At 62.3% G+C, this 24,249-nt stretch overlaps 2 protein-coding genes and 1 long non-coding RNA gene across 3 annotated transcripts in view; 2 read left to right on the forward strand and 1 right to left on the reverse strand.

The window, feature by feature from the left end:
- IRF5 (interferon regulatory factor 5) overlaps window positions 1–14,814 on the forward strand; it is a 38,245-nt gene extending 23,431 nt beyond the window's left edge. Inside the window, exons 3-10 of the mRNA XM_074984222.1 lie at window positions 8,806–9,003; window positions 9,086–9,275; window positions 9,653–9,705; window positions 10,397–10,427; window positions 10,942–11,220; window positions 12,297–12,686; window positions 12,975–13,093; window positions 13,869–14,814. Coding sequence (XP_074840323.1) covers window positions 8,830–9,003; window positions 9,086–9,275; window positions 9,653–9,705; window positions 10,397–10,427; window positions 10,942–11,220; window positions 12,297–12,686; window positions 12,975–13,093; window positions 13,869–14,072 — 1,440 coding nt within the window. The 5' untranslated portion in view covers window positions 8,806–8,829 and the 3' untranslated portion in view covers window positions 14,073–14,814. The remainder of the gene's footprint in view (window positions 1–8,805; window positions 9,004–9,085; window positions 9,276–9,652; window positions 9,706–10,396; window positions 10,428–10,941; window positions 11,221–12,296; window positions 12,687–12,974; window positions 13,094–13,868) is intronic.
- Window positions 14,815–15,250: 436 nt separating this feature from the next.
- On the forward strand, window positions 15,251–17,328 carry LOC142001275 (uncharacterized). Its single transcript, XR_012642434.1, has 2 exons — window positions 15,251–16,112; window positions 16,622–17,328. It is a non-coding gene; the product is annotated as an uncharacterized LOC142001275 (long non-coding RNA).
- TNPO3 (transportin 3) overlaps window positions 17,153–24,249 on the reverse strand; it is a 79,583-nt gene continuing 72,486 nt past the window's right edge. Inside the window, exons 20-23 of the mRNA XM_074976330.1 lie at window positions 24,235–24,249; window positions 23,264–23,376; window positions 19,920–20,014; window positions 17,153–17,575 (exon numbers count right to left, since the gene is read on the reverse strand). The exon at window positions 24,235–24,249 is cut by the window's right edge and continues 153 nt beyond it. Of these exons, the coding sequence (XP_074832431.1) occupies window positions 19,954–20,014; window positions 23,264–23,376; window positions 24,235–24,249 (189 nt within the window). The 3' untranslated portion in view covers window positions 17,153–17,575; window positions 19,920–19,953. The remainder of the gene's footprint in view (window positions 17,576–19,919; window positions 20,015–23,263; window positions 23,377–24,234) is intronic.

A 24,249-nucleotide genomic window follows, 5' to 3' on the forward strand; every position in this document is an offset into this window, starting at 1 on the left:
CGACCAGCATTTATTCCATAACCACAATTTCGCTTCCCCACGGTGACGGATTTTCCTGTGGAAATGCACTCTCTGCGGCTTTTCACCGCCCTCACTGCATTACCCTCCCTTCTCTTACTAGGGATGGCTGTCACTTTCTGAGCCTTTCCTCTTGCTCTGTCTCTGTGGTACTGAGGTGCCCAAGGTAGAGTGTAAGGGGACGGCTGCCCGGGCTCTGTGTGTGCCCCTTCCACACTCCAGTCACTCTGGTGTGCAGGGTGGGTAAAACACTACCTGGTCACAGGGCCACTGGGAGTGGGGTGGGACTAAGGGGGGCAGTTGTTCCTGGGCCAAAGCAGCAGCTGGAGCTCTGGGCCCCTTTGAAACACCGTGGAACGCTGTGCTGCTGTTCCATGTGTGGCTTTAGGAGAGCATGAGGGGGCAGGGGGCTGGGCCCTCGCCCCCAGATCCGTGGTAGCTGTCAGTGCTGCTGCTGGTCGGGAGAGCGCTGTTTAGACCAGTCGTGCACGGCCCTCAGTTGTTTCAAAACCCTAAGCCAGCCCGGGTCCCCCACCATAGAATCATAGAACAATAGAGCTGGAAGAGACCTAAAAAAGCCATCGAGTCCGGCCCCCTGCTCTAAGCAGGACCAACCCATCAGATCAGCCCCACCAGGGCTTTGTCGAGGCAAGACTTAAACACCTCCAGGGATGGAGACTCCACTATTTCCCTGGGTAGACCATTCCAATGCTTCACCACCCTCCTAGTGAAAAAGTTTTTCCTCATGTTCAACCTGGACCTTCCCAACCGTCACCCCTGTGGTTGTGAGGTTGGCTTCAGGCATCTTGCCATTACAATAAATACACGCAGGGATCTTTGCATTTGCCTTCTGGTTTTGGTGCTGTTCGGGTCGTGCTTTCCGGCTTTTCTCCACAACCGCCACAGCTGGAAACGTGCCTGGTTCCTTTTTTTAAAAGGCGGCTGAGCTTCTCCTGCGTTGAGATGACTGTAGGAGCTGGAGCTTTCAGCTAAACACCCGCTGTTGTGAGAGTTGGCCACCTGGCACCTAAGTAAGAGGAGACCCCAGGTGCAGGGCCCTGGAGGGGGTTAGGCTCGTGCTGCCACAAAGCTAAGTCATGCAGAAAAGAGCACGTTGCAGGCCGTGGTGCTCTCTTGACGGTCACTCAATAACAAGTAGGACGTCTTCATGTCGCCCGCCTGTTTGTGAGCCCGTTGATGGCTGATCAGCCAGATTCTGGAAACGCAGATCTTATCACAGTAACAGAGAGGGAGCTGTGCTAGTCTATATACTATCAAAACAAAAAAGCAGTTCCAGTAGCACTTTAAAGACTAACAAAATAATTGATTAGGTGATGAGCTTTCGTGGGACAGACCCACTTCTTCAGATCATAGCCACACCAGAACAGATGGCTATGATCTGAAGAAGTGGGTCTGTCCCATGAAAGCTCATCACATAATAAATTATCTTGTTAGCCTTTAAAGTGCTACTGGAACTGCTTTTTTGTTTAGATCTTATCACAGAAGGGGCAGGTGTTGACAGCTTTGGGAGGGATGCAGGCAGTTTTTGACACCCTTTTCTTCTTCTCCCCCCTCTCGTCATCTGCACTGCGGTCACTGACTTGACTGAAACCCTTGTACTGCGAGAGGAGCATTGGTCACCTACGAGTCTCCTCCACTTCACTTTGTCCCAGGACAAAACTTCTAGCTGGCTCCAGGGGTTAGCCCAGTTGTTGTCCTTCAATCTCAGTAGATCTTCTCCACGTTCTCCAAGGTCTTCCTCTTTTGCGTTTTCCTCGGGGGTTCCATGCCAGAGCTTGATGGACTATTCTGGATGATGGTTTTCCAACAGTGTGGCCCAGCCGTCCCTACTTTTTTCCTCTTGATTTGAATGTCAGTTGGTCCTTGTCCTGCTCTGTTCCAAAGCTCCTCATCTGTGAGAAAGTCTAGCCATTTGAAGTGAAGGATGTACCTCAGGCATCTGTTGAGGAATGGCTTCTCCCAGGTGTCAACACCGACATGCCTTGGCTATGGGTGTACATTAAGGACCACACTGGTCATGGGGCCCAACTGAGTCTCCGACCCTTTCACTTGCAAGTAACACAACTGACACATCCGGTGCAAGTGTGCGGCTGGTGGAACACGCCTCGCTCTGGCTGGGAGCAGAGATACACACCGGTGTGATTTGAAGGGGAGTTTGTGATGGGGCAAGGAAGCCATGGGAGTGTTCAGCTGGGCACGTGAGCCAGGCTGCAGGCAGGTGTGTGTGTCCAGAGAAATGCGCTTGAGCAACCTTGATTCTTGGGAAATGAAATGTTTGTCTTGGGAATGAGCTAATCATAGCCTGCAGTCCACCACTGGGCTGGGGCCTTGTTCCGCCCCACAGACTCCCTGGGGTTTGCTGATGAGTAAGTTTCTACTGGCAGAATGATGCCATCACACAGTGTTGAGAAGGTCCCTGGGCTGATGTCCAGAGACCTCCGCCTGCGTCGCCCCACAGCCAATGCACTGTCTGATGTCCTGTCAGCCTTTCTGGAAGGGCTGGAACAGGGACAGCCGGTGCATACCTATAGATGGGGGGAGTTTTAGAAGGACCCCCCCTTGTTGTACCTTAGGTGGTACCAAAAACGGTGGTGACTGGCTGTGATGGAGTGGGGAATACCTGTGTGTGTGTGGCTCACAGAGTTGTTGGGCTCCTGCTGAGGGTAACCCTGACGACCAGGTAACACCTTTGTACTGCAGACAAAGGAGGAGGTGGAGCCTGAGGGGTTTGAATTGGAACTGGGAGTTGGAAGCAGTTAGACTGGGCTGGGAGAGAGAGAGACAAAGGAGGGGGCAAGGCCCCAGCTCTGGGGGCCCCTCGGGGCCTCCTCTCCCCAGCATGGATGGGACTGGCTGTCTCTGCCTGCTGCACTGACTCCTCTGTACGACACTGTGTCCTGTCGGCTAATAAACCCGCTGTTCTCCTGCTGAGTGAGAGACTCTCCTGCCTGCAGACAGGGTGCAGAGCTTGGGGGACCCCAGAACCCCATCACACTGGCCCTTGAGGGAGAAGGGGCATCCTGCCAGTTGAGATGGGCTGCTGCTCAGGTGCACAGACACCTCGATGTTATAGGGACCGTGCCAGTGTTCAGGGCTTTGTCTTGCAGTGGTGCCCGTTACCTGTACCCCCATCCTGCTTTTCCCCACGAGTGCCATAGAGCTGCTGTTTAATGGCCTGTTTCTTCCGGGGACCCAGCCGGAGCAGCGAGGGGCGGCTGTGTCATCTGGGCCTCGCTCTCTGGCCCGGTCTGGTCAGGACGTCCCTTATAGTTGGGACGAAGCAGGGCTGGGATCCCAGGAGCTGGGGTGGGGCTGTGGCTGCCAAGATGGTGGCTCTTGTCTGTCTGTCCATTTCCCCCACAACCTCTCTCTTTACAGACCCCAGAAGGGAGTGGCTGGTGGAGCCGGCCAGTCCCTCCTTATTTTGTCCTCTGATTAGTCCTAATATCCCATGCAGCAACTTTGCCTCGTTAAAGTCTGGTTCCATGTCTCCTGTGTTTAACCAGCCTGGTTCCAGCAGCCCTGGGATGGCGCTTGGCTGTAGATGGAGTCAGTTTCTCTGTCGGGATTTCCTGCTCCTGTTTCCAGCCCTGGGGGTTGTTTGGCGCGGCAGGGACGTTGGCGGATGGACAGCAAACTGACCAGTAGGGTAGATCTGTAGGGCACTGTGACAACCTCCCTCCTCCCTGGCTCATTTCACTCAATTGCCACCTGGTTCTTCCAGCCTGGGCTGGCTTCAGACCATGCAATGGGGGCTTACAGTGAGGGTGTGTAGTAACAGAGAGGGAGCCATGCTAGTCTATATACTATCAAAACAAAAAAACAGTCAAATAGCACTTTAAAGACTAACAAAATAATTTATTAGGTGAGCTTTCGTGGGACAGACCCACTTCTTCAGCTCATAGCCAGACCAGAACAGACTCAATATTTAAGGCAGAGAACCAAAAACAGTAATCAAAGTTGACAAATCAGAAAAAAAATGATCAAGGTGAGCAAATCAGAGACCAGAGGGGCAGAAGGCGGGGAGGGGGGAGTCAAAAGTTAGATTAAGCCAAGTATGCAAACGAGTCCCTGTAGTGACCCAGAAGATTCCCATCCTTGTTCAAATCACGTGTTAATGTGTTGAATTTGAATAGAAAAGACAGTTCAGCAGTCTCTCTTTCAAGAGTGGTGTGAAAATTCCTCTTCAGTAACACATGAACTCTTAAGTCATTAACAGAATGGCCCATTCCATTAAAATGCCGGCGAACAGGTTTGTGGATCTGGAGTGTTTTTGTGTCTGTTTTGTGCCCGTTAACTCTTTGTCTTAGGGAGTTAGAAGTCTGTTCAATATGCAAAGCATCTGGGCGTTGTTGGCACATGATGGCATAGATGATGTTCGCTGGGGAACATGAGAATGTGCCCGTGATTCTGGGAATAACCTGGTTAGGTCCAGTGATTGGGTCTCCAGAATAGATATGTGGACAAAGTTGGCAACGGGCTTTGTTGCAAGGAAAAGTTCCAGGATTGGTGTTGCTGTGGGATAGACTGTGGTTGTTGGTGAGAATCCTAATAAGGTTGGGAGGTTGTCTGTAGGAGAGAACAGACCTGTCACCTAGGGCCGTCTGCAGGTGTGTGTGTGTGTGTGTGTGTGTGTGTGAGGACCCCAGTGCGTGCAGTGTGAGGGAGGTCTCTGCTGTGCACCCAGAAGTGGGGTGCCTGATGGAGCCTGGGTGATGACAAGGCTCATGGAGTAGCCTGCGAAGAGCCCTGCAGAGCCTGTGGGCAGGGTGGGCACCCACCAGGGCCGCTGGGGTGAAAGTGAGAAATGGGAGGACCTTCAGGATGCACTGGGCCGGGCTGGGGACGTGGCTCCCTGCCCTGTGGGGCGGCTAAGATCACCCTGGGCTGGAGAGACGAGCTCTCCCCGGCGCCGGGCGTGGGCCAGGCTGTGTTACTCTCCTGCTCAGGGAATGGGACACTGCTCATGTGCCAGGGCACGTGCTGGACTGCCCGAGGGCCTGGGAGCAGCCAGCCAGGCCGGGCTCCTCTCCCAGCCCGTGGGCGGCAGGCCTGGGGGAGAACGCGCTTGGCATGTCACTTCATACCCTGCCGGCCTGACCAGCCCTGCGACTCGCCCGGCTCGGGCAGGTGGCCGCAAGCAGAGGGCCCTCGGCCCAGAGACCCCCCTGCTTTGCAAGGGGAAGGTGCCCCCGTAGGGCACCAGCTTCCCTCGGGGCGTGGCCCGTCTCCTTCATGAGCATCTCCCCTCCAGGCTCAGGGCCGCTCCCCCAGTCCACCCTCCAGGCTTCGCTGAGCCCAGGGAGGTCATGTGAGAGAGAGCCTGGCCCCCCCCTAATGTCAGGTCTCTTCCCCCATCTTCTTTGAACCCCTCCTTCTGAAGCAAGTCGGGGGGGTTCCTGGGGGGTCCTGCTGCATCTCCTCCAGTTCCAGCGTCGCCCTTGTGCTAGGGCAGAGAGGAACCTGGCCTCCTGGGCACTGCCCCCCTCCCCGACCCCGCTGGTAGCTTGGCAGCTGTGTGGCTGGGCGGGGGAGGGGGCAGCTCAGGCAGAATAGTTTGTGTAGGACCTACAAAAACTGTCCTATTGTGCCAGCGGCAGCTGCATTTCACCCTGGCCCTCCTGGCTGGAGCCCAAGCACTTGTGTTTGGCTAAAGCAAACCTCCCGGCCAGGCTGACCTCAACCGATAGAGACTCTGCCAGGCGAGGGTGACCGTCCGTCCCGGATTGGGCCGGACGGGCTCGTATTTTGGGCGCCAAAAAGGGGTCCCAGCTTATTTTTTAAAAGGGCTCCTTGTCCCATCTTTGGCCCTGAAGAGCTCTTTGACCCCGGCACAGCCTCTGGCCCACGGCGCTCAGTCACCTCTGACTCCCCCTGTGACGTAGACTGACCGTCTCGCCCTGGGTCGCTCTCAGCTGGGGTTTCTCCAGCCCTTGAACCAGTTTCATGGCGGTTCCCTGCACCCTGTGCAAGTTTCAGCCTCCTTTGGTGGCAGGCCCCAGCAGCAGGCTCCGTGTTTGCCAGGGTCGTGGCAGGCACCGCCACGCCCATTTACGCAGCCGGGCTCGCAGAGCCATGCCACCTCGCTGCCCTGGGAGCCCACGTTGAGCGGCTCAGCGACGGCGACCCCAGCGGCTCTGCTGTGGTGGAGCAGGGCCCCGTGTTCCTCATGCCCCACCGGGTAGCTTGTAGGAAGGTTTTATTTGCCAGGCAGCGCTGTGGGACTGTCCCGCCCTCTTTGTGACGCACCTGCCCATCTGTGCAGCCGCTGCTGCCTCTGCCAGCAGCAGCCATTTGCAGGTGGGCGTCCAGCTCGCTGAGAAGCAAGACTTGTGTCAGACCGAGGGCCGTTCCCTGCTGGGCCAGGCTGGGAACCCTCCCCTCCAAGCTCAGCCAGCGGGCCTGGCCCTCAGCCAGCAGGCCCGTAAGGCAGGGCTCCCTTGGGCACCGCAAACCTCACTGGGACTCCAGCAGCTCTGGAGACCTTGGGCGCAGGGCCCAGTTGCCTCTTGGCAGCTGGTTGGCTGGGGTGTGGGGCCGAGGGTGGCTGGCGCTGGGGCGGTTGCCACAGGCCTGTTTCAAAAGGCCGAGCCGCTGGCTCTGGGGCTTGCGTTTAACTCTGCACCCCCCCGGGGAGGCGGCCAGGCACACGCCCCACGGGGCCCCGCCAAGGAACCTGAAAGAGGAAGCAGCCCTGCACAGAGCAGCCGGCTCCGCCAGGCTGTTGAGCAAACGCCCAGGCCCTGGGGAAGAGGGGGCTGGAGCCGTCCCTGCCAAAGTCCTGCGGTTCGCCCTGCCTGTGCTCATGCATCTCTGCACCCCTGCCCACTCCCCCGCTCCTCCAGCCCCAGGGGGAGCCGGGTTCCCAGTCCAAAAGGGCTCCCCCCAGCTCCCGGCAGCACCACAGACCAGGCCATTAAAGGCCAGTCCTCGGGGCAGTGGGCTTAAGGCCGTCTCCACACCCCGGCTCTGGCCCACTCCCGGGGGTGGCCAGCCTGTCCTTGCAGCTCCTAGGCGGAGTGGCCCTCAGAGAAGTGCCTGGAGCTGCTCCCAACCCTGGCGCGGTAGCCCCCATTGGCTGGGCCCTGTGGCCAATGGGAGTTGTGGGGGTGTCACCTGTGGGCATGGGCAGTGTACAGAGCCCAGTGGCCCTCTGGCTACGGGCTGTAGGGACATGTTGGCTCCTTCTGGGAGCCAGGGAAGGGAGGGAGCCCCCCTGAGCCCCACTGTGCCGGTAGCTGGGAGCCACCTGAGGTCAACACTCTCCACCGGGAGCCTGCCCCCCGATTGCCCTCCTGCACCCCCACCCACCTGCTGTAGGCTGGAATCACCTTCTGCACCCAAACACCTGCCAGAGCCACTGCCCCAGCCCAGATCCCCTTCCTGCACCCCAACCCCCTCCTGTAGGCTAGAATTCCCTGCTGTACCCAAACGCCTCCCAGAGCCCCAGCCCTGAACCCCGAAACTCTCATGGCTGGCCCCAGCCTGGAGCCTGCACCTCCTGCTGGAGCCCGCACCCCCTCCTGCACCCCAGCCCGGTGAACGTGAGCGAAGCTGTTGGCTTTGGTTGTGGGTGGACACGCTCCAGCTGAGGAGCCCCATATTCACGACGAAGTCCGGACGGGTCACTTTGGCCAGGGCCTTAGCGATACTTCTCATTCGTTTTTCATCTCGTTCTGCCAGAGCCGCTGCAGTCGGGAGCTCTTCCTCTGAGTTGCGGCTCCGGCCTCCCGTGATGGACAGCGAAGGACATTCGTGTCTGGAACAAAGTTCTAGGGGGAGATTTTCTTTGCACAGAAGCTTTTCAAGAGAATCTTATTTGGCGCTACCCCAGTTCTTTGCCGTCATTAACCATAACGCACGAGTTCGGTCTGGCTGGGGATCCAGGATTAGCATTCCTGGTTTTAAAACAGGGACAGAAAGAGCCCTGCTTCATACAGAGAGATTCGTTGGCTGTGTGGGGCAGGGAAAATTTACTCCAGGTGTTTGATATCTCTGGAGAAAAGAGACTTTAACAACCATAAACAACACAAAGTCCTCTGGCAACCTCACAGGCTAACAGATATTTTGGAGCATAAGGTTTCGTGGGCAAAGACCTGCTTCGTCTGAGGCCTAACCAGCGCAGAGTAGAGCGGAAGAATGACTTCTCATGTCTTGTTCACAACACACCTGTTAATACATCCCAGAATCACATTTGCTTTTTTTTGCAACAGCATCTGTTGACTCATATTTAGCTTTTGGTCCATTATAACCCCTAGATCCCTTTCTGCCATGCCCCTTCCTAGACAGTTGCTTTCTGGGGCTCCTGGACCTGGCTGTTCTCAGAGACCAGTTTCTGGACCGGTGCTGGTCTCTGAGATGCCCCAGTACAGTTCAGGAAGGAGCGAGCTGGTCTCTGCCGGTACCCAACAGGCTGAGACACGCGGGTGCAGATGTCGGGGTTGTTTTAGACTTGGAGGTTTGTCGTGTTGCGTTCGCAGCAAACGTGAGAGAGGTGGTGTAATAACCTGCAACTGAAAAAGGGACAAGTTGGTCAAACGCCTGTCGGAGTCGGCCCAGGCTGAGCACAGGGGGCTGGGCCTGGGGACCCCTCGAGGTCTCGCCCAGCTTGGCAGAAGTCTCTGAAAAAGGGGGAAGCGAGGTCTCTGCCCCCAGCCCCACTGTTACACCTGCCCTTCCCCTCCTCTCCCTCCCTTGGCCCTGCCTTCTGCCCCGGGCGCCTGCCCTTGGCCCTGTAACAGCCCGTCCCTTTGCCTCGCTGTGCAGGCTGGCGGCCGGCCGCGAGGCACCATGAGCGCGCACCCCCGCCGCATCCGCCTGAAGCCCTGGCTCATCGCCCAGGTGGACAGCAACCAGTACCCCGGCCTGCAGTGGGTGAACCCCGAGCGCAAGCTCTTCTGCATCCCCTGGCGTCACGCCACCCGCCACGGCCCCGCGCAGGACGATGAGAACACCGTGTTCAAGGTGAGCGCAGGGGGCGCGCAGGGCGGGGGGGGTGGGGCGCCCGCCGGGGGCTGGGGTGGCTGTGACCCCTCTGTCCCTGCAGGCCTGGGCCCAGGAGACCGGGAAGTACAGCGAGGGGGTGGACGAGCCCGACCCGGCCAAGTGGAAAGCCAACCTGCGCTGTGCCCTCAACAAGAGCCGGGAGTTCAAACTCATCTATGACGGCACCAAGGACACCCCCCTGCAGCCCTACAAGATCTACGAGGTGTGCGAGGGCCCCCCGGCCAATGGAGGTACCGCAGCCCGCCGGGGGCGGGGCCTGGGGAGGGGGCGGGGCCTGGGGCTGCAGGGAGATATGCGCCCCCTGGGTGGGGCCCTCGTTCCCGGGCGGGGGGAGGAGTCCTGCCCCCCAGCATCTCTGGCCTATGTCCCCTCGTTTGTGGCCACCTCGGCAAGCAGGGGCTGCTGCCTGCACCCCCCAGCAACCCCCAGCTGCAGACGGCCCCTGCCAGAAATGGGCCCCTTGGCCCTCCCCCCACAACCCGGCTGGCAGGCCCTGGGGGCTTCCCTCCACCTGGGCAATGGGGCCCGTGGGCCCCCTCTCCCCGCACGCTGTGGGGCCTGCGACCCCACCTGTGAGTAGCTAACCCCCCTGCTCTCTCCCCTGCAGACACGCTGGCTGGGGAGGACCAGGGCTACTGCCTGGGCGAGGAGGAGGAGGAGGTGAGTGAGTGGGGGGCCGGGGTGCAGGGACGGGTCATGCCCCCATCCCCGGGCAGGGCAGGGCAGGGCAGGGAGCCTCGTGCAGTGGGGCCAGGCAGGTTCCCTCTGGCTGCCCCCTCACAGGCTGCCCCCACTTTCCATTCAGGGTCCCCCAAGAACCGGGGCTGCAGCTGCTCACTGGCCACTGCCGAGCTCTGTCCCTCTCTCCCCCCACCCCACTCCTGGCTTCCCTCCTGCACCCCAACCCCCGCCCCAGCTCCGAGCTCCTTCCTGCACCCCTCCTCCCTCTCAGAGACCATGCCCTGCCCCCCTTCTGGCCCCCATCCCAGCCCTGAGCCCCCTTCCTTAGCCGCATCCCCCCCACCCCAACTCCCTCCAGGTTGCACCCTGCAGCCTCTTGCATGCAGAGGCCCTGCCCCAGCCCCGACCCCCATCCTGCAACCAGCCCCCTGCACCCCAAATCCCTCAGCCCTGGCCCCACCACAGAGCCGGACCCCCAGCCGCAGCGTTCACCCCCCCCCGACCCTGTGCGGGAGACGAGTGGGGGTGGAGGGAGCTAGGCACGGGGGGAGGGGTCCTGGGCAGGGGTGGGACAAGGGGGCCCCTTTGGTGCCATTAGAAAGCTGGCGGCCCTGCGTGGGCTCCCCCCGGGCGCCCCCAGGCTGAGCCCGTCCGCCTGCCTCTCTTGCAGCTGCAGAAGATGACGGCGCTGACGATAGCGGGTGAGTGCGGGGGGGGTGGGGGCTGGTATCTGCACCCCCCACCGGGCCGAGCCCCCTCGGCTGCCCTGCCAGTGGAGGTGGCGCCCAGGCCCTGATGCTGGGACCGGGCATGTCATCAGGGCGTTCCCCACAGGGGCATCAGCAGTGTGAGCGTCCCCTGAACCCCCCCCCAGCCCTGGCCTCCCCCCAGCCTGGCCCCCAGTGCCAAGCAGTCCCGCGTAGGGCAAGGGGAAGGGGCTGCGGCTGGAGAGGGGCTCCCCTTGCTCCCTGCCCAGGGCCAGGCGCTCTGGCTCCCAAGCAGCCTCCAGGGGTGGGGGGATTTGTACTCAGCAGCCTCCATCGGCCCCTCGGGCCCAGGCAGCCGTGGGGCAAAAGCCGGGTGCCCCCCTTCCCTCCTCACAGGCTGGGTCCGTCCCTGAGCCCTCTGGGTGGGGCGCTAAGGCCGCAGCGCCCCCCGGGAAGGGGCAGCTGGCCTGGCAGGGGGCTGCTAAGAGGGGGTGTTTTTGGCTTGCAGACCCCAGCCAGGGCGCGGAGCCACTTCCCCCCTACGCGTGGCCAAAGCAGGAGGCCTCGTACCCCACGCCCTGTGGGAGCAGCTCCTTCACCCTGCTGCCCCCGGCCGGAGCAGCCGCCCCCACCGGGCCCTTCGCAGCCCCCGGGAAGCTGCCTGTGCCAAGCCCCGGCGGGAGCCTGCCGCTGGCCGCGCTGCCGGACCTGCCCCCCGCCGACGAGGCGCTGCAGCCCATGGAGCAGTTCGTCCCCGACCTGCTCATCAGCCCCCACATGCTGCCGTGTAAGTACCCTGCCCACCACCGCGCCTGCTCGGCTGGGCACCCGGCCCGCACCAAGCGCCCCAGGGCATGGCCGGAGGGCCAGCAGCGCGGGGGTGGGGGCAGGTGGGGGGCAGGGGTGGGGACAGGGGGTGGTAGGTGATGGCGTCAGGTGGGGGCTGGGGGCAGGGCTGGAGGCAGGTGGGAGTTGGAGTGGGAACAGGTGGTGGGGGCAGGGGAGGCATGTAGGGGCTAGGAGCAGGCGGGAGCTGGGCAGGGGGCAGGGATGGGCAGGGCCAAGCGGGGGGGGGGCGGGGGGAGCTGGGCAGGGGCAGGGGCAGGGGCAGCCAGGTGGGGGCCAGGCTAGGAACAGGGGGTGACAGGTTGTGGGGGGCAGGTGGGGGCTGGGATGGGGCGGGGCGAGGGGCAGCCAGGTGGGGGCTGGGCTAGGAACAGGGGGTGGCAGGTTGTGGGGGGCGGGTGGGGGCTGGGATGGGTGGGGCCGGGCGGGGTGGGGGCTGGGATGGGGCGGGGCGAGGGGCAGCCAGGTGGGGGCCGGGCTAGGAACAGGGGTGGCAGGTGGTGGGGGCTGGGATGGGGCGGGGCCGGATGGGGCGGGGCTGGGATGGGGCGGGGCAGGGGGCAGCCAGGTGGGGGCTGGGCTAGGAACAGGGGTGGCAGGTGGTGGGGGCTGGGATGGGCGGGGCCGGATGGGGCGGGGCTGGGATGGGGCGGGGCGAGGGGCAGCCAGGTGGGGGCTGGGCTAGGAACAGGGGTGGCAGGTGGTGGGGGCTGGGATGGGGCAGGGCCGGGCGGGGCCGGGGGCAGCCAGGTGGGGGCTGGGCTAGGAACAGGCGTGGCAGGTGGTGGGGGCTGGGATGGGGCAGGGCCGGGCGGGGCCGGGGGCAGCCAGGTGGGGGCTGGGCTAGGAACAGGCGTGGCAGGTGGTGGGGGCTGGGATGGGGCAGGGCCGGGCGGGGCCGGGGGCAGCCAGGTGGGGGCTGGGCTAGGAACAGGCGTGGCAGGTAGTGGGGGCTGGGATGGGGCAGGGCCGGGGGCAGCTCCCCGGCGCTCACGGCCCCCCTGGCTCCCCGGGCAGTGACGGACCTGGAGATCAAGTTCCAGTACCGGGGCCGGGCGGCCAGCGCCCTGACCATCAGCAACCCGCACGGCTGCCGCCTCTTCCACAGCAGCCTGCCGGCCACGCGGGAGCAGGTGGAGCTGTTCGGGCCGGTGACGCTGGAGCAGGTGCGCTTCCCCGGCACCGAGCACATCCCCAGCGAGAAGCAGCGCTTCTACACCCACCAGCTGCTGGACGTCATGGACCGCGGCCTCATCCTGGAGCTGCAGGGCCAGGACCTCTACGCCATCCGCCTCTGCCAGTGCAAGGTCTTCTGGGCGGGGCCCTGCGCCACCCCCCGGCCCGGCCCCAACCCCCTGCAGCGCGAGAGGAAGGTCAAACTCTTCAGCCTGGAGGGCTTCCTCAACGGTACGACCGCGCCCGGGACGGGACGGGCATGGGGACAGCACCCGCCCCCTCTGCCTGGGCCCAGCCCGGCCTGGCCCTGCCCTGCCCTCCACACCCCCATCTCCTCTGCCCGGGCCACGGTCCTGCCTTCCATCCCCACCTCCTGGCCCTTCCATCCCCCGGCTCTGCCCTCCAGCTTTCCGGGCTCCAGGCCCGTCGCCTCCATCCCCCTCCCATGCGGTGATTGTCGGGGGGAGGGCTGGGAAAGGGGCCTGCCCCTCACGGCCTATCTGCTGTGGGGCTCCCCAGGGCTCATCCTCTTCCAGAAGGGCCAGACCAGCACGCCGCCCCCCTATGAAATCTTCTTCTGCTTCGGCGAGGAGTGGCCGGACCAGAAGCCCAAGGAGAAGAAACTCATCACCGTGCAGGTGAGGGGCGCTGGGCTGCTCAGGACCCCCCAGCTTGCTCCCCAGCAACCTCACCGGGGGCACGGCCCTGTCCCAGCCGGCACCGAGCGCACACCCCAGCCCAGGCTGCGCCCCCAGCCTGCAAAGGGGATGGGGAGGGCCAGACCTTGGTGCAAGCAGGGTCCCCAGTGTGCAGCAGCCGACCGGCTTAGAAGCCGAACTGGGAACGGGGTCACCGCTGCAGGCCGCATGGCAGCGCCCTGCTCCAGACAGCTTATGGGCTGATCCACAAGGGAAGGCCCTAACCCCAGGGGGCTGGGGGCAGGTGCCCTGTTCCCTGTGAGCTGAGTGCATGCGGGGCTGCCCAGGAGAGTCAGGCGCCCCCACAGCCGGCAGCGGGGGCCCATTGGTGGTGCGCAGCCGCACATGCCTCGGCGCATGCAGAATTTATTCCACCCCGGCTGGAAAACAATAGAATCCCAGAAGCGAGAGCGGGCACCCAGGGCCGGCGGAGGGAAGATCCGGGCGTGGGAGGGGAGGGGAGCAGGGGCTGGGGCTGGGGCTCCATCCAGGCAAGTGGGGGGGTGGGCTGATGCAGCTGCAGAGGGGAGGAGCTGGTGGGACCCACCCGCCCAGGCGTGGCACCTGGCCCGCTGACAGCGACAGGGGTCGTCGTCTGCTCCAGCCTCAGCTGAGCGCCAGGGGGATTTTAGCTCAAGCTGGAGCGGCTCCGGCACTGAGCTTCCAAGGGCCCCGGTGGGGGCGGTTACAGCCGCGCTGTCTGCCTGCCTGCCAGGTGGTGCCGGTGGCTGCGCGGCTCCTGCTGGAGATGTTCTCGGGGGAGCTCTCGTGGTCGGCGGACAGCATCCGCCTGCAGATCTCCCACCCCGACCTCAAAGACAAGATGGTGGAGCAGTTCAAGGAGCTGCATCAGCTCTGGCAAAACCAGCAGGCCGAGCCGGCCCCGTGGCCTATGCAAGCCAGCAGCATGCAGCAGTGAGGCCGCAGCCCACGCCCTCTGCTTCCCGCCCCCCGCCGCGCTCGCTGGCCCTGAGGAGGGGACGCCAGGCCCACTCGCCTCTGCTGGCGCCAGGCTGCTGCTCGCAGGGACAAGCAGTGCCTCCAGCGGGGGATGGAGAGGGGCCGAGACCCGCCAGGCCTGGCCGTGCCGCATGCAGCCCGCAGGGCCGAGGGCCCCAGGAACGGGCCTGGCGCAGAGACACAGCCGGGGAGCTGCTCTGCCCTCCAGGGAGCAGTCGTTTGCTGAGGCACGAGCGCGAGCAGGTTCTCCCCGCAACCGGCAACGTGGCAGCTGAACCCCCCCGGCTCCTGTGCTGCCAGAACGGCTCACGGCCCAGGGAGCCGGAGCTGTGCAGCAGCCTGGCGCTGGGGCTGGCCCACCCTCTGCCCTGTGCTTGTCCTGGGGCTGGGGCCAGTAACAGAACCCAGCCAGTGCAGCGTGAGCTGCCCGCATCAGCCCAGGTCTGGCTCCAGCACACTGCATGGGGGCCACGCCCCAGCTTGCTTAAGGGCCAGGCTGTGCAGTGCACAGCCTGGGGCGGGGCGCACCCCCTGCCTCCCTGAGGGAGATGCCCCACAGCCTGAGGGCCATGCACCACATATTTTGGGGGCCTGTCTCCCCTAGGGCCACCCTTCACTGGGTGACCCCCCCCCGCACACCTTGCTTTGGGCCAGGCGCTGCAGTGCACTGCATGGGGGAGGGGACCCTGCTTCGCTTTGGGCCAGGCATTACAGTGCACTGCGTTGGGGGGGCGGGGGGGGGAGTGGGCCCTGCTTCACTTCGGGCCAGGCATTACAGTGCACTGCGTTGGGGGTGGGTGGGAATGACCCCGCCTTGCTTTGGGCCAGGCATTACAGTGTACTGCATGGGGGGAGGGGGCCCCGCTTCACTTTGGGCCAGGCATTACAGTGCACGGGGGGGGGGGGGGGGCCCCACTTTGCTTTGGGCCAGGCATTACAATGTGCTGCGTGGCGGGGGGGGGCACTTTGCTTTGGGCCAGGCATTACAGTATACTGCAGGGGGGGAGGGGGGCCCCCGCTTTGCTTTGGGCCAGGCATTACAATGCGCTGTGGGGGGGGGGGGGGGGCCGCTTCGCTTTAGGCCAGGCGCTGCAGTGCGCTGCGTGGGAGGGGAGGGGACCCCACCTCGCTTTGGGCCAGGCGCTGCGGTGCACTGCGTGGGGGAGGGGCGCTGCAGCCCAGCGAGCCAACGCAGGTTGGTGCAGGCGGGAGCCTGGCAGCGAGAGGTGACGCCTGGGCCCGCTCCCTCCCCGTGCCTCATGTCACCGCTGGGCCGGCAGTACCTCAGCCATGGGGCCCCACGTCCCAGCTGGCCGCCTCGGCACAAGCCAGGTTAGAACAGCACCCGGCCCCAGCCCGCCCAGCCCCCGAGGGCCCATCCCACGCTGCACGGAGATTTCAGCAGCGCCCCAGGCCTATGGCTGTGCCACTCACTGGGGAGGGCTGGGTAAGCAGCCTTGCCTCGGGGCACAGCACCCTGCAAGGAACACTGCCCTGGGAACCAGCCCCCAGCAGAGCCGGGTGCGTCCCTACCCGCTGCGCCCTGCCTGGGTACGCAGCCAACACCGTGGCACACTGGGCTCGGGCCGAGCCTGCTCTTCCGCCCAGGCCCAGGCCCCTGGGGAGGGGGCGGGGAAACAAGGCCTGACCCTCGCCAGGCCGGGGGCAGACGATCCCCCGCTCTGAGTGCGGGAGTGGAGCTACCCAGCGGTGGGAACTGCACCCCCCTCCGAGCACAGCCGGGCCCCTTCCTACGGTCAAGAGCCTCCTGCCGTGCACACTCCCAAGCTGCTTTGCCTGGGCCGGGGCCGTGCCAGCCCCGTCGCCCTGCAGGCACACACCAAGTGCTCCAGCAGTGGCTGTTGGGATGGACAGTTCCCGCTCTCCCAGCCCCCAGCGTGGAACCCCCCATCGGTTGCTGTCGCTGCCGCCAGCACAAAGTCCTTCAACTGGACCTTTGGCCGCGTGGGAGGATCTCGCCCAGCTACAGCCGGCGCTGGTGAGTTGACGTGCGTCTCGCACCACGGCTAGCTTGCACGAGCCAACCCTTACGGGGAGGCGCCCTCGACGGCAGCGCTGCTTTTACACAACTCTGGCGGGCTGCCCTGCTGAGGCGTAACAAAGGCACCTGCGGACCGACGCGCTTGGGTCGTTGGTCGATTGAGTCGAAGTTCAGCCCTTCCCACCGGCCCCCTGCACCACACGAGGCTAATGGAGATTGGAGCCCGCCGGCGGGCATGGGAGAAGCGAAAGGAGCAGACGCCAGCGGGGCTGGAAGAGGGTTCGACTGGAGGAGTGTGTGACTGACACACAATTACCCCCACCCCATGCTGCGACCAGCCGTGGGCGGTGCGGCTCTGCGGTCGGCGGCAGAGGCAATGGGGCGCGATCTCCGAGCCGGGCTGCGGGGTCCGGCCGGCCCACGCGCACACAGCCAGACACAAGGCACGAAGCCGAGAGTTGAATTTTTTAGTTTATTTTTTGTTGTTGTTTTCTCTTGTTCTCGAGATGGCTACAACACCAGACGGAACAGTGGGTGCTCCCTCCAAACGCCTGGGCGGGGGTCAGCTCGCCTCAGGGGAAGGTTCCCCCCGGGAGCCCTCTCCAAAGCCGGCCAGTTGAATGAGTCAGCCCTGGAGCCCTTCACCTCCTCTCTCCCCACCCCCCGCCCCCCCGTGGTAAAAACCCAAATAAAACCAAATTTAAAAAAAAAAAAAGAAAAAAAACAAACTAAAAAAGAAAATATATATATATAATATATAACAGTCTATCCCACTGGTTTGCGCCCGGCTGGCTGGCGGATTTAGCTCGGGGCGGGTGTTTCAGGAGGGCTGGGGGAGGTGGGATGGGCTCAGGTGGAACGCTCCCCAGGGGGATCGGCAGGAGCCCCGCAATGCCGCACGGGGGGCCCCATCCTCCCGTGTGCTCCTTTTCCATGGGGGGAAGAGCTCGGGGAGCCCTGGAGGGGGCTGCTGGACACCTGGGTGCCCTCCCCCCGCCCCGTGCAGACAATGGGGTTTGCCAGGTTGACTTTTCATCCCCAGTTTCCTCAAGTGAATTTTATTTTTTTTTTTTTCATTTCACAGAAAGTTTTCTACTTTGTTGGTGTTTTTTTTGTTTTTTTTTTTTTTGCTGCCAGGCAAATTTTTTTTCCATTCCTCTTTTTTTGTTTGTTTTTTTTCCTTTTTTTTTTTTTTTTTTTTTTTTTTTTTAAAGCGAGTCCGTAGGAAAGCAGCGTCCCCCTGCGCTGCCGCAGGTTGGGCTGCAGCCATCTTGTCGTGGTCGAGTCACCCTCTTGCTCACAAACAGGAACTTCCTGGGCTGGGCCTGGTGGCCAGGCGGCTTGGGGGCTGGCTGTGCCACACTGGAGCGAGCGAAAGCCCTCGGCCACGGTGAAGTTTGCTGATTGTGGGACACACTCTTGGGTTTGTGATTTCCTGTCTTCTAACTAGAGAGACATTCCTGGCGGGGGGACAGAGAGCAGAGTCAGAGTGATTCACAGCTATAGGAGAGGCTCCCACCTCCCCCTCGCAGCCCTGGGTTCGCACCTGAGCTGCCTGGCCCCTTCTGGGTGCGGTGCCAGAGGCTCCACCACCCTGAGGCATTCCCGCGTGACTCTAGGCTGAGTCCGAACTTGAGCCCTGCCGCCAGAGGCATTATTCCAAGCAGCCGCTGGCCAGAACAGACAACGCATCTGCTGAGGCGAACCGCTGCTCTGGCGACAGCTCCCACACGGCATTCCCTCTACACTGGATGCTCGTGGGGCCCCTCAGAGTCCAACACCGCCCAGCTGATGAGCAGGGCGCCCGCAGCCAGGCCTGTGCTGCTGGCACCGGTGCATGCCCGCACACGCCTCCACGCACGGAAAAAATTATTCCACGCATGGAGGGAAAAGGCTAGAGGGAAAACTGCTCCTATGGCAGCCCTGCTTGGCTCCCCAGAGGGCACCAGGGGACAGCGCCCAGAGCGCGTTGGATAATTTGATCCGTCAAAGTAGGTGGGGTCCAGAGCTGGGGCCCTACCAAATCCACAGTCCATTTTGGTCAATTTCACTGTCCGAGGATTTAAAAAAAAAAAAATCCAGTTTGCTCCTTCCATGGGCAGTGTGGTGTGGTGGTACAGGAACTGCAGGGGCCCTGCCCCGAGGGAGATGGAGTGCATGTGGGGGAGGGTAGGACTGCCCTTAGAGCTGGGCAGCTGGGGAGGGGAGCTGCTGGCCGGGCTCCCAGCGCTGCAGGCAGAGGTGTCACCAGCAGCAGTGCAGAGGGAAAGGTGGCAGGGCCTGGTATTGCCCATGCTGGCGGCGCTGCTGCCTGCAGAGCTGGGCCCCCTCCACCAGCAGCCACCACACCCTGGCCCCCCAGCGCTGCTGGCAGCAGCGCAGAAGTGAGGGTGGCAATAGGGTGACAGCCCCGTCCCCGCCCCAATAACCCGGCGAGCCAAGTTCCCTGTGCGCTGCAGATCAGAGCCATGCAAGCACTCAAGGCACTGGCGCGAGGCGGACAGGAGGGACGCCCCAATCATGGCCTGAACCAGGTGCCTCTTCCCCTGTCTGAGTACAACCAAGGCCCGAGCAGCCCAGCCCTGGAAATCCTCCCTCCACCACCAGCCAAATAGCCCGGCCCCTGCATCCTGCTGTGGCCAGAGAGATCTGGCCCCAAAGCCCCAGAAATCTCCCTCACTCCTGCATCCCGACCTAGAGCCGGACGCCCAGCTACAGCCCTCACACTCCTGCATCCCGACCTAGAGCCGGACGCCTAGTTATAGCCCTCGCACTCCTGGGCCCCGACCCCTGGCTACAGCCCTCGCACTCCTGCATCCCGACCTAGAGCCCGGACCCCCAGCTACAGCCCTCACACTCCTGGGCCCCAACCTAGAGCCCAGACCCCCGGCTACAGCCCTCGCACTCCTGGGCCCCGACCTAGAGCCCGGACCCCTGGCTACAGCCCTCGCACTCCTGGGCCCCGATCTAGAGCCCGGACCCCCGGCTACAGCCCTCGCACTCCTGGGCCCCAACCTAGAGCCCAGACCCCCGGCTACAGCCCTCGCACTCCTGGGCCCCGACTCCCCCGGCTACAGCCCTCGCACTTCTGGGCCCTGACCTAGAGCCCAGACCCCCGGCTACAGCCCTCGCACTCCTGGGCCCTGACCCCCGGCTACAGCCCTCGCACTTCTGGGCCCCGACTTAGAGCCGGACCCCCAGCTACAGCCCTCACACTCCTGGGCCCCGACCTAGAGCCCGGACCCCCGGCTACAGCCTTCACACTCCTGCACCCCAACCTAGAGCCTGACCCCTGGCTAGAGCCCTTGCACCCCAACCTAGAGCCCGATGCCCAGCTACAGCCCTCGCACTCCTGCACCCCAATGCCAGAGCCCTAGAGGGAGGGGCCAGAACAGGGAGTCCTCAAGTGAGTCCCCCCATTGCCCCTTCCCAGCTTCCGACAAACGGCGGCTGGAGACACCGGCCCTGCCCTGCCTGGCCAGGAGCCATCGCTGGACCTGTGCTCTTGGAACTTGCCCAGCTCTTTTCTGAGCCCGGCTCAAGTCCTGGTCTGGTGCAGTGCAGGTGACAGCACCCAAGAGCCCCGACTTCACGGTGCGTGGGGCGTTTCTCGGGCCCCAGCCACAGCAACGGTCGCAAGGCAGCTCCAGCTTCGGTTACCTGCAATGCCAGTGTTTGGGGGCAGCCTGAGTCTGGGCACGTCGCACGCGCTCCTGAAGGGGGAGCTTTCCAGCTGTTAGCCAGCCACGGCCCTGGCTGCGAGGTGCCCCCGGCTGGGAGTGTGACATGTGGGCACCTACTCACCTGGGAGACAGGCACAGCGCGGGCGGGCGGGCAGCTATCGGAACAGCCGGGTGAAGTCTCTCAGGGCCCAGCACACTTGTTTACATTCCTCGGCGCTGCAAGGCAAGGGCAGTGGTGAGGGGCAGGGACGAGGCTGGGGAAGGCTGGCTGGACCCGGGAGCTGTTACAGAAAGTCAGTCCGGTCCCGCCCACCCGCTGCCCATTTCCCAAATCTGGGGACAAGCGGTTGAACGCTCGGCAGCCTGACTGTGCAACCAGGGGCAGCCGGCAGTGAAGGTCCCAGCACAAGCCGGTGGCCAGGAGCTCCCAGGGCTGCCCTGAATGCTGCCCTCGCTCAACGTCTTTCCCATGCACCTTCTGAGACACTGCAGAGGCTCGGACAGAACCCCAGAATGCCATGGACCCTGGCCTGGCCGGGGCTCAGCCTGAGGAGTCCCAGCAGCGACTCTGAGCTGGAGGCCAATTCAGCCCCCGGCTCCTCTGCTGACACAGAGCTATAGCTGGGCATTGGATGCCACAGCCCGCTGGCCATTCACACCCAGGCGGGGACCCCCCGGCAGTTCCTCCGCTGGCTTGCGGGGCTCTGGGCCAGTGCGACCCCAGCCCAGGTCTGAAGGGGACTCAGAGACCTAGCAGTGACAGGAAGAGGCCCAGGTGGGGGCTGGGAGGCAGGGAGTGGAGCTGGATTTCTGCCTGCTGGAGCCAAGGCGTGCGTTTGACAAGGGCGTGAGCGCCAGGCAGCTGCACAGCCGGCTGGAGGAACAGGCTGGAACTTGCTGAGCTGATCTGCCCCTTGGAACAGCACTGTCACGTACAGGCCTGGGCAGAGCCGTCCACCCGTACGAACAGGGACTGCTGAGGCTCGGGCAGGGAAGGTGGAGGTGAGCCTCAGAGCGGGTGGGGCAGGCTTGTGGAGCCAGTGAAAGCCCAGTGGGGGAGGAATTTCAGCACTCCTCCTGCTCTGGAGCAGGGCAGCCCGTCTCCGAGCTCCCTGCGGCTCCCCTGCTGCCTGGCACACGCTGCCTGGCTCCAGCGAGAGAAGAAAAACCTGCTCCGCCCCAGAGAAGGAGGGAACGCTGGGACTTCCGGCATTCCTGGTCATGGCAGGGACTGGCTGCGGGCTTGCTTTGCCTAGCGTGGTCACAGGGCTGGAAAGGCCAGGACCAATTCTTCCTCTGGGGAAACCGATGCCCGTCATGGGGCCCAGGCACTGGCCAGAGGATCCCACTCACGTATGAATTGCCCACCAGGTGAAGTGACTGCAGCTTACCATAGAATCATAGAATAAGAGAGTTGGAAGAGACCTAAAAAAGCCATCAAGTCCAGCCCCCTGCCCTAAGCAGGACCGAACCCATTAGATCAGCCCAGCCAGGGCTTTGTCGAGGCGAGACAAACAACTCCAGGGATGGAGACTCCACTACTTCACTGGGGAGACCATTCCAATGCTTCACCACCCTCCTAGCGAAAAAGTTTTCCCTAATGTTCAACCTGGACCTTTCCAACCACAACTTGAGACCATTGTTCCGTGTTCTGCCATCTGTGACCACTGTGAACAGCCTCTCTCCAGCCTCTTTGCAACCTCCCTTCAGTAAGTTGAAGGCTGTTATCAAGTCCCCCCTCAGTCTTCTCTTCTGCAGACTAATCAGTCCCAGTTCTCTCAACCTTTCTTCATAAGTCATATGCTCCAGCCCCCTAATTATTTTGGTTGCCCTCCGCTGGACCCTCTCCAGCATATCCATATCCTTCCTATAATTGGGGGCCCAGAACTGGACACAGTACTCCAGGTGCGGCCTCACCAAAGCCAAATAAAGAGGAACAAGCACTTCTCTGGATCTCCTGGCAACGCACCTCTTGCTGCAACCTAATATGCCATTCGTCTTCTCGGCTACAATGGCACACTGTTGACTCATGTCCAGCTTCTCATCCACTACAACTCCCAGGTCCTTTTCTGTAGAACTACTACCGAGCCAGTCGGACCCCAGCCTGTAACAATGCTTGGGATTCTTCCGGCCACAGTGCAGCACTCTGCACTTGTCCTTATTGAACCTCATCAGATTTCTTGCAGCCCAGTCTTCCAATTTGTCTAAGTCAGTCCGGACCCTGTCCCTCCCCTCCAGCGTATCTACCTCTCCCCCTAGTTTAGTGTCATCCGTAAACTTGCTGAGGGTGCAATCCAACCCCTCATTCAGGTCGTTGATAAATATATTGAACAGAACAGGACCCAGATCAATCAGGTCTGGAGAGCCGCTGCCGGCAAAAGCCTCTGCCCTCGGGGCGCAGTGCAGGCAGCAGAAGGGAGCCACCAGGCTAGGTGCACCAGAACTGCCTGATGGGCCCCTCAGCCCAGCGTCCAGTGCAACAACTGCAGGGGGTGAAGAGCATAGAGCAATTCTCCTCCAGTTCGATTTCTGTTCGTCACACGTCCCATGGCCAGTGCCAGGGGTTAATGGGGACAGGAGACTTCCTCTTGCCTGAATTAACCCCATGGCCTTGTTACACATCACTGGGCGATGTCTATTTCTTATTGTGGGAGGGTAAATGATTCGCTTTCTGCACCATTTGCGATTTTACAGACCCTCTATCATAACCCCCTAAATCAGCTCCTGTCTAAGCAGACCATCGAATCATAGAGCTGGAGGAGACCTCAAGAGGTCATCAAGTCCAGCCTCCCACTGACAGCAGGACCAACCCCAATCACGTCATCCCAGCCAGGGCTTTGTCAAGTTGGGGCTTAAAAACCTCTAGGGATGGATAATCCACCACCTCTCTAGGCAACACATTCCACTGCTTCACCACCCGCCTGGGCAAATAATTTTTCCTAACATCCGACCTACTCCTCCACACTCAGTAAACTTGAGACCATTGCTCCTTGTTCTGCCATCTGTCACCACTGAGAACAGTTTCTCTCTGTCCTCCTTAGAGCTCCCCTTCAGGAAGTTGAAGGCTGCTGTTAACTCACCCCTCAGTCTCTCCTTCTGCAGACTAAACAAGCCCAAATCCCTCAGCCTCTTCTCATAGATCTTGTGCTCCAGCTCCTTCATCATTTTTGTTGCGCTCTGCTGAACCTGCTCCAGCAAATCCACATCCTTTTTATACTGGGGGGGCCCAAAACTGGACACAACATTCCAGATGTGGCCTCACCAGTGCCGAATAAGAACAGGGCTTGTGCCGCATTTGAACCCAGGACCTCTCAGACACAAAGCAAGACTAATCCCCCAGCAGGTGGTGGGGGAGGTTCTGGGGCCTGCAATGGGCAGCAGGGCAGACTGCAGGATGACAAAGATCCCTTTTGGCTTTCGGCGTGGGCCTGTACGAGGGTGCCTGGCAGCACAGGGCTCGCTCACCTCGTCGCCTGCTTGTGAAAGTCCGTGAGCTGCTTGTGCGTCACTTGGATGGCTCCCCCCGTAGTCTCCTTTGGTAAACCCTTGAGCGAGTTCTCCAGCCAGCGGCAGAACGTCTGGAGAGGGGAGGAAGGGGAAGGCACACACGTTACTGATGGTCGCAGGCCCTGCGTCACCAGGTACGCTGTGAGCCGGCCTGCTTGCAGAGGGGCTAGGTGCACCCGGGCTTCAGAGCCCAAACGAACCATTCCACACTGGTACTGAGCCCCGCACACGCCCACGCGCCGCGCAGGACTCCCCCCAACTCGGCAGGGAGAGATGATGCGGGCATTGTGGGGCAGCTGCTCCCTGCTGCTACGGCACCCCAAGAAGGCAGCTTCCTGGGCCAGCTCAGAACCAACTTTGGGGTGCACGGGGGGGTGCGGGCACAGGATCCGAAGCCAGTTGTAAGGCAGGAAGGAGAGGGGACGGGGCTGGGGCGCAGAGAAGCCAGCTAGCAACTATCACAGAGCTCAGTGTTAGCTGAGTGCGGGAGGGAGGCGGAGGAGGGGAGGTATCAGAGAGGGAGTCATGTTAGTCTGTATCTTCAAAAACAAGAAGTCCCACGGCACCTTAGAGACTAACAGATATTTTGGAGCTTCAGCTTTCGCAGGCAGAGAGATGCCTCTGACGAAGCGGGTCTCTGCCCACAAAAGCTTCTACTCCAAACGATCTGTTAGTCTCCAGGGTGCCATGGGACTTGCTTCTGTGGGTGGGGCAGGTGTCCGAGCTCACCGCCGCCCCCCGTGAAGCGGGCAGACACCGGGCGGGGCGTGGATATTAACTCAGGCCGGGGCAATTGACCGTTGATGTTCGGGTGGCCGCGAACTGCCCCCGCCTTCCATCGTGCCCGTCCCTGGGACGCCCTGGCCAGTGGGTCGCGGCTTGTGCCGGGCCCGGGCGTGCTGCTGCCGCGCGCTGCCCGCCCCGCTCACCGGCCGGTCGATCTG

The sequence above is a fragment of the Carettochelys insculpta genome, chromosome 1, assembly GCF_033958435.1.
Source record: "Carettochelys insculpta isolate YL-2023 chromosome 1, ASM3395843v1, whole genome shotgun sequence".
Lineage (NCBI taxonomy): Eukaryota > Metazoa > Chordata > Testudines > Carettochelyidae > Carettochelys > Carettochelys insculpta.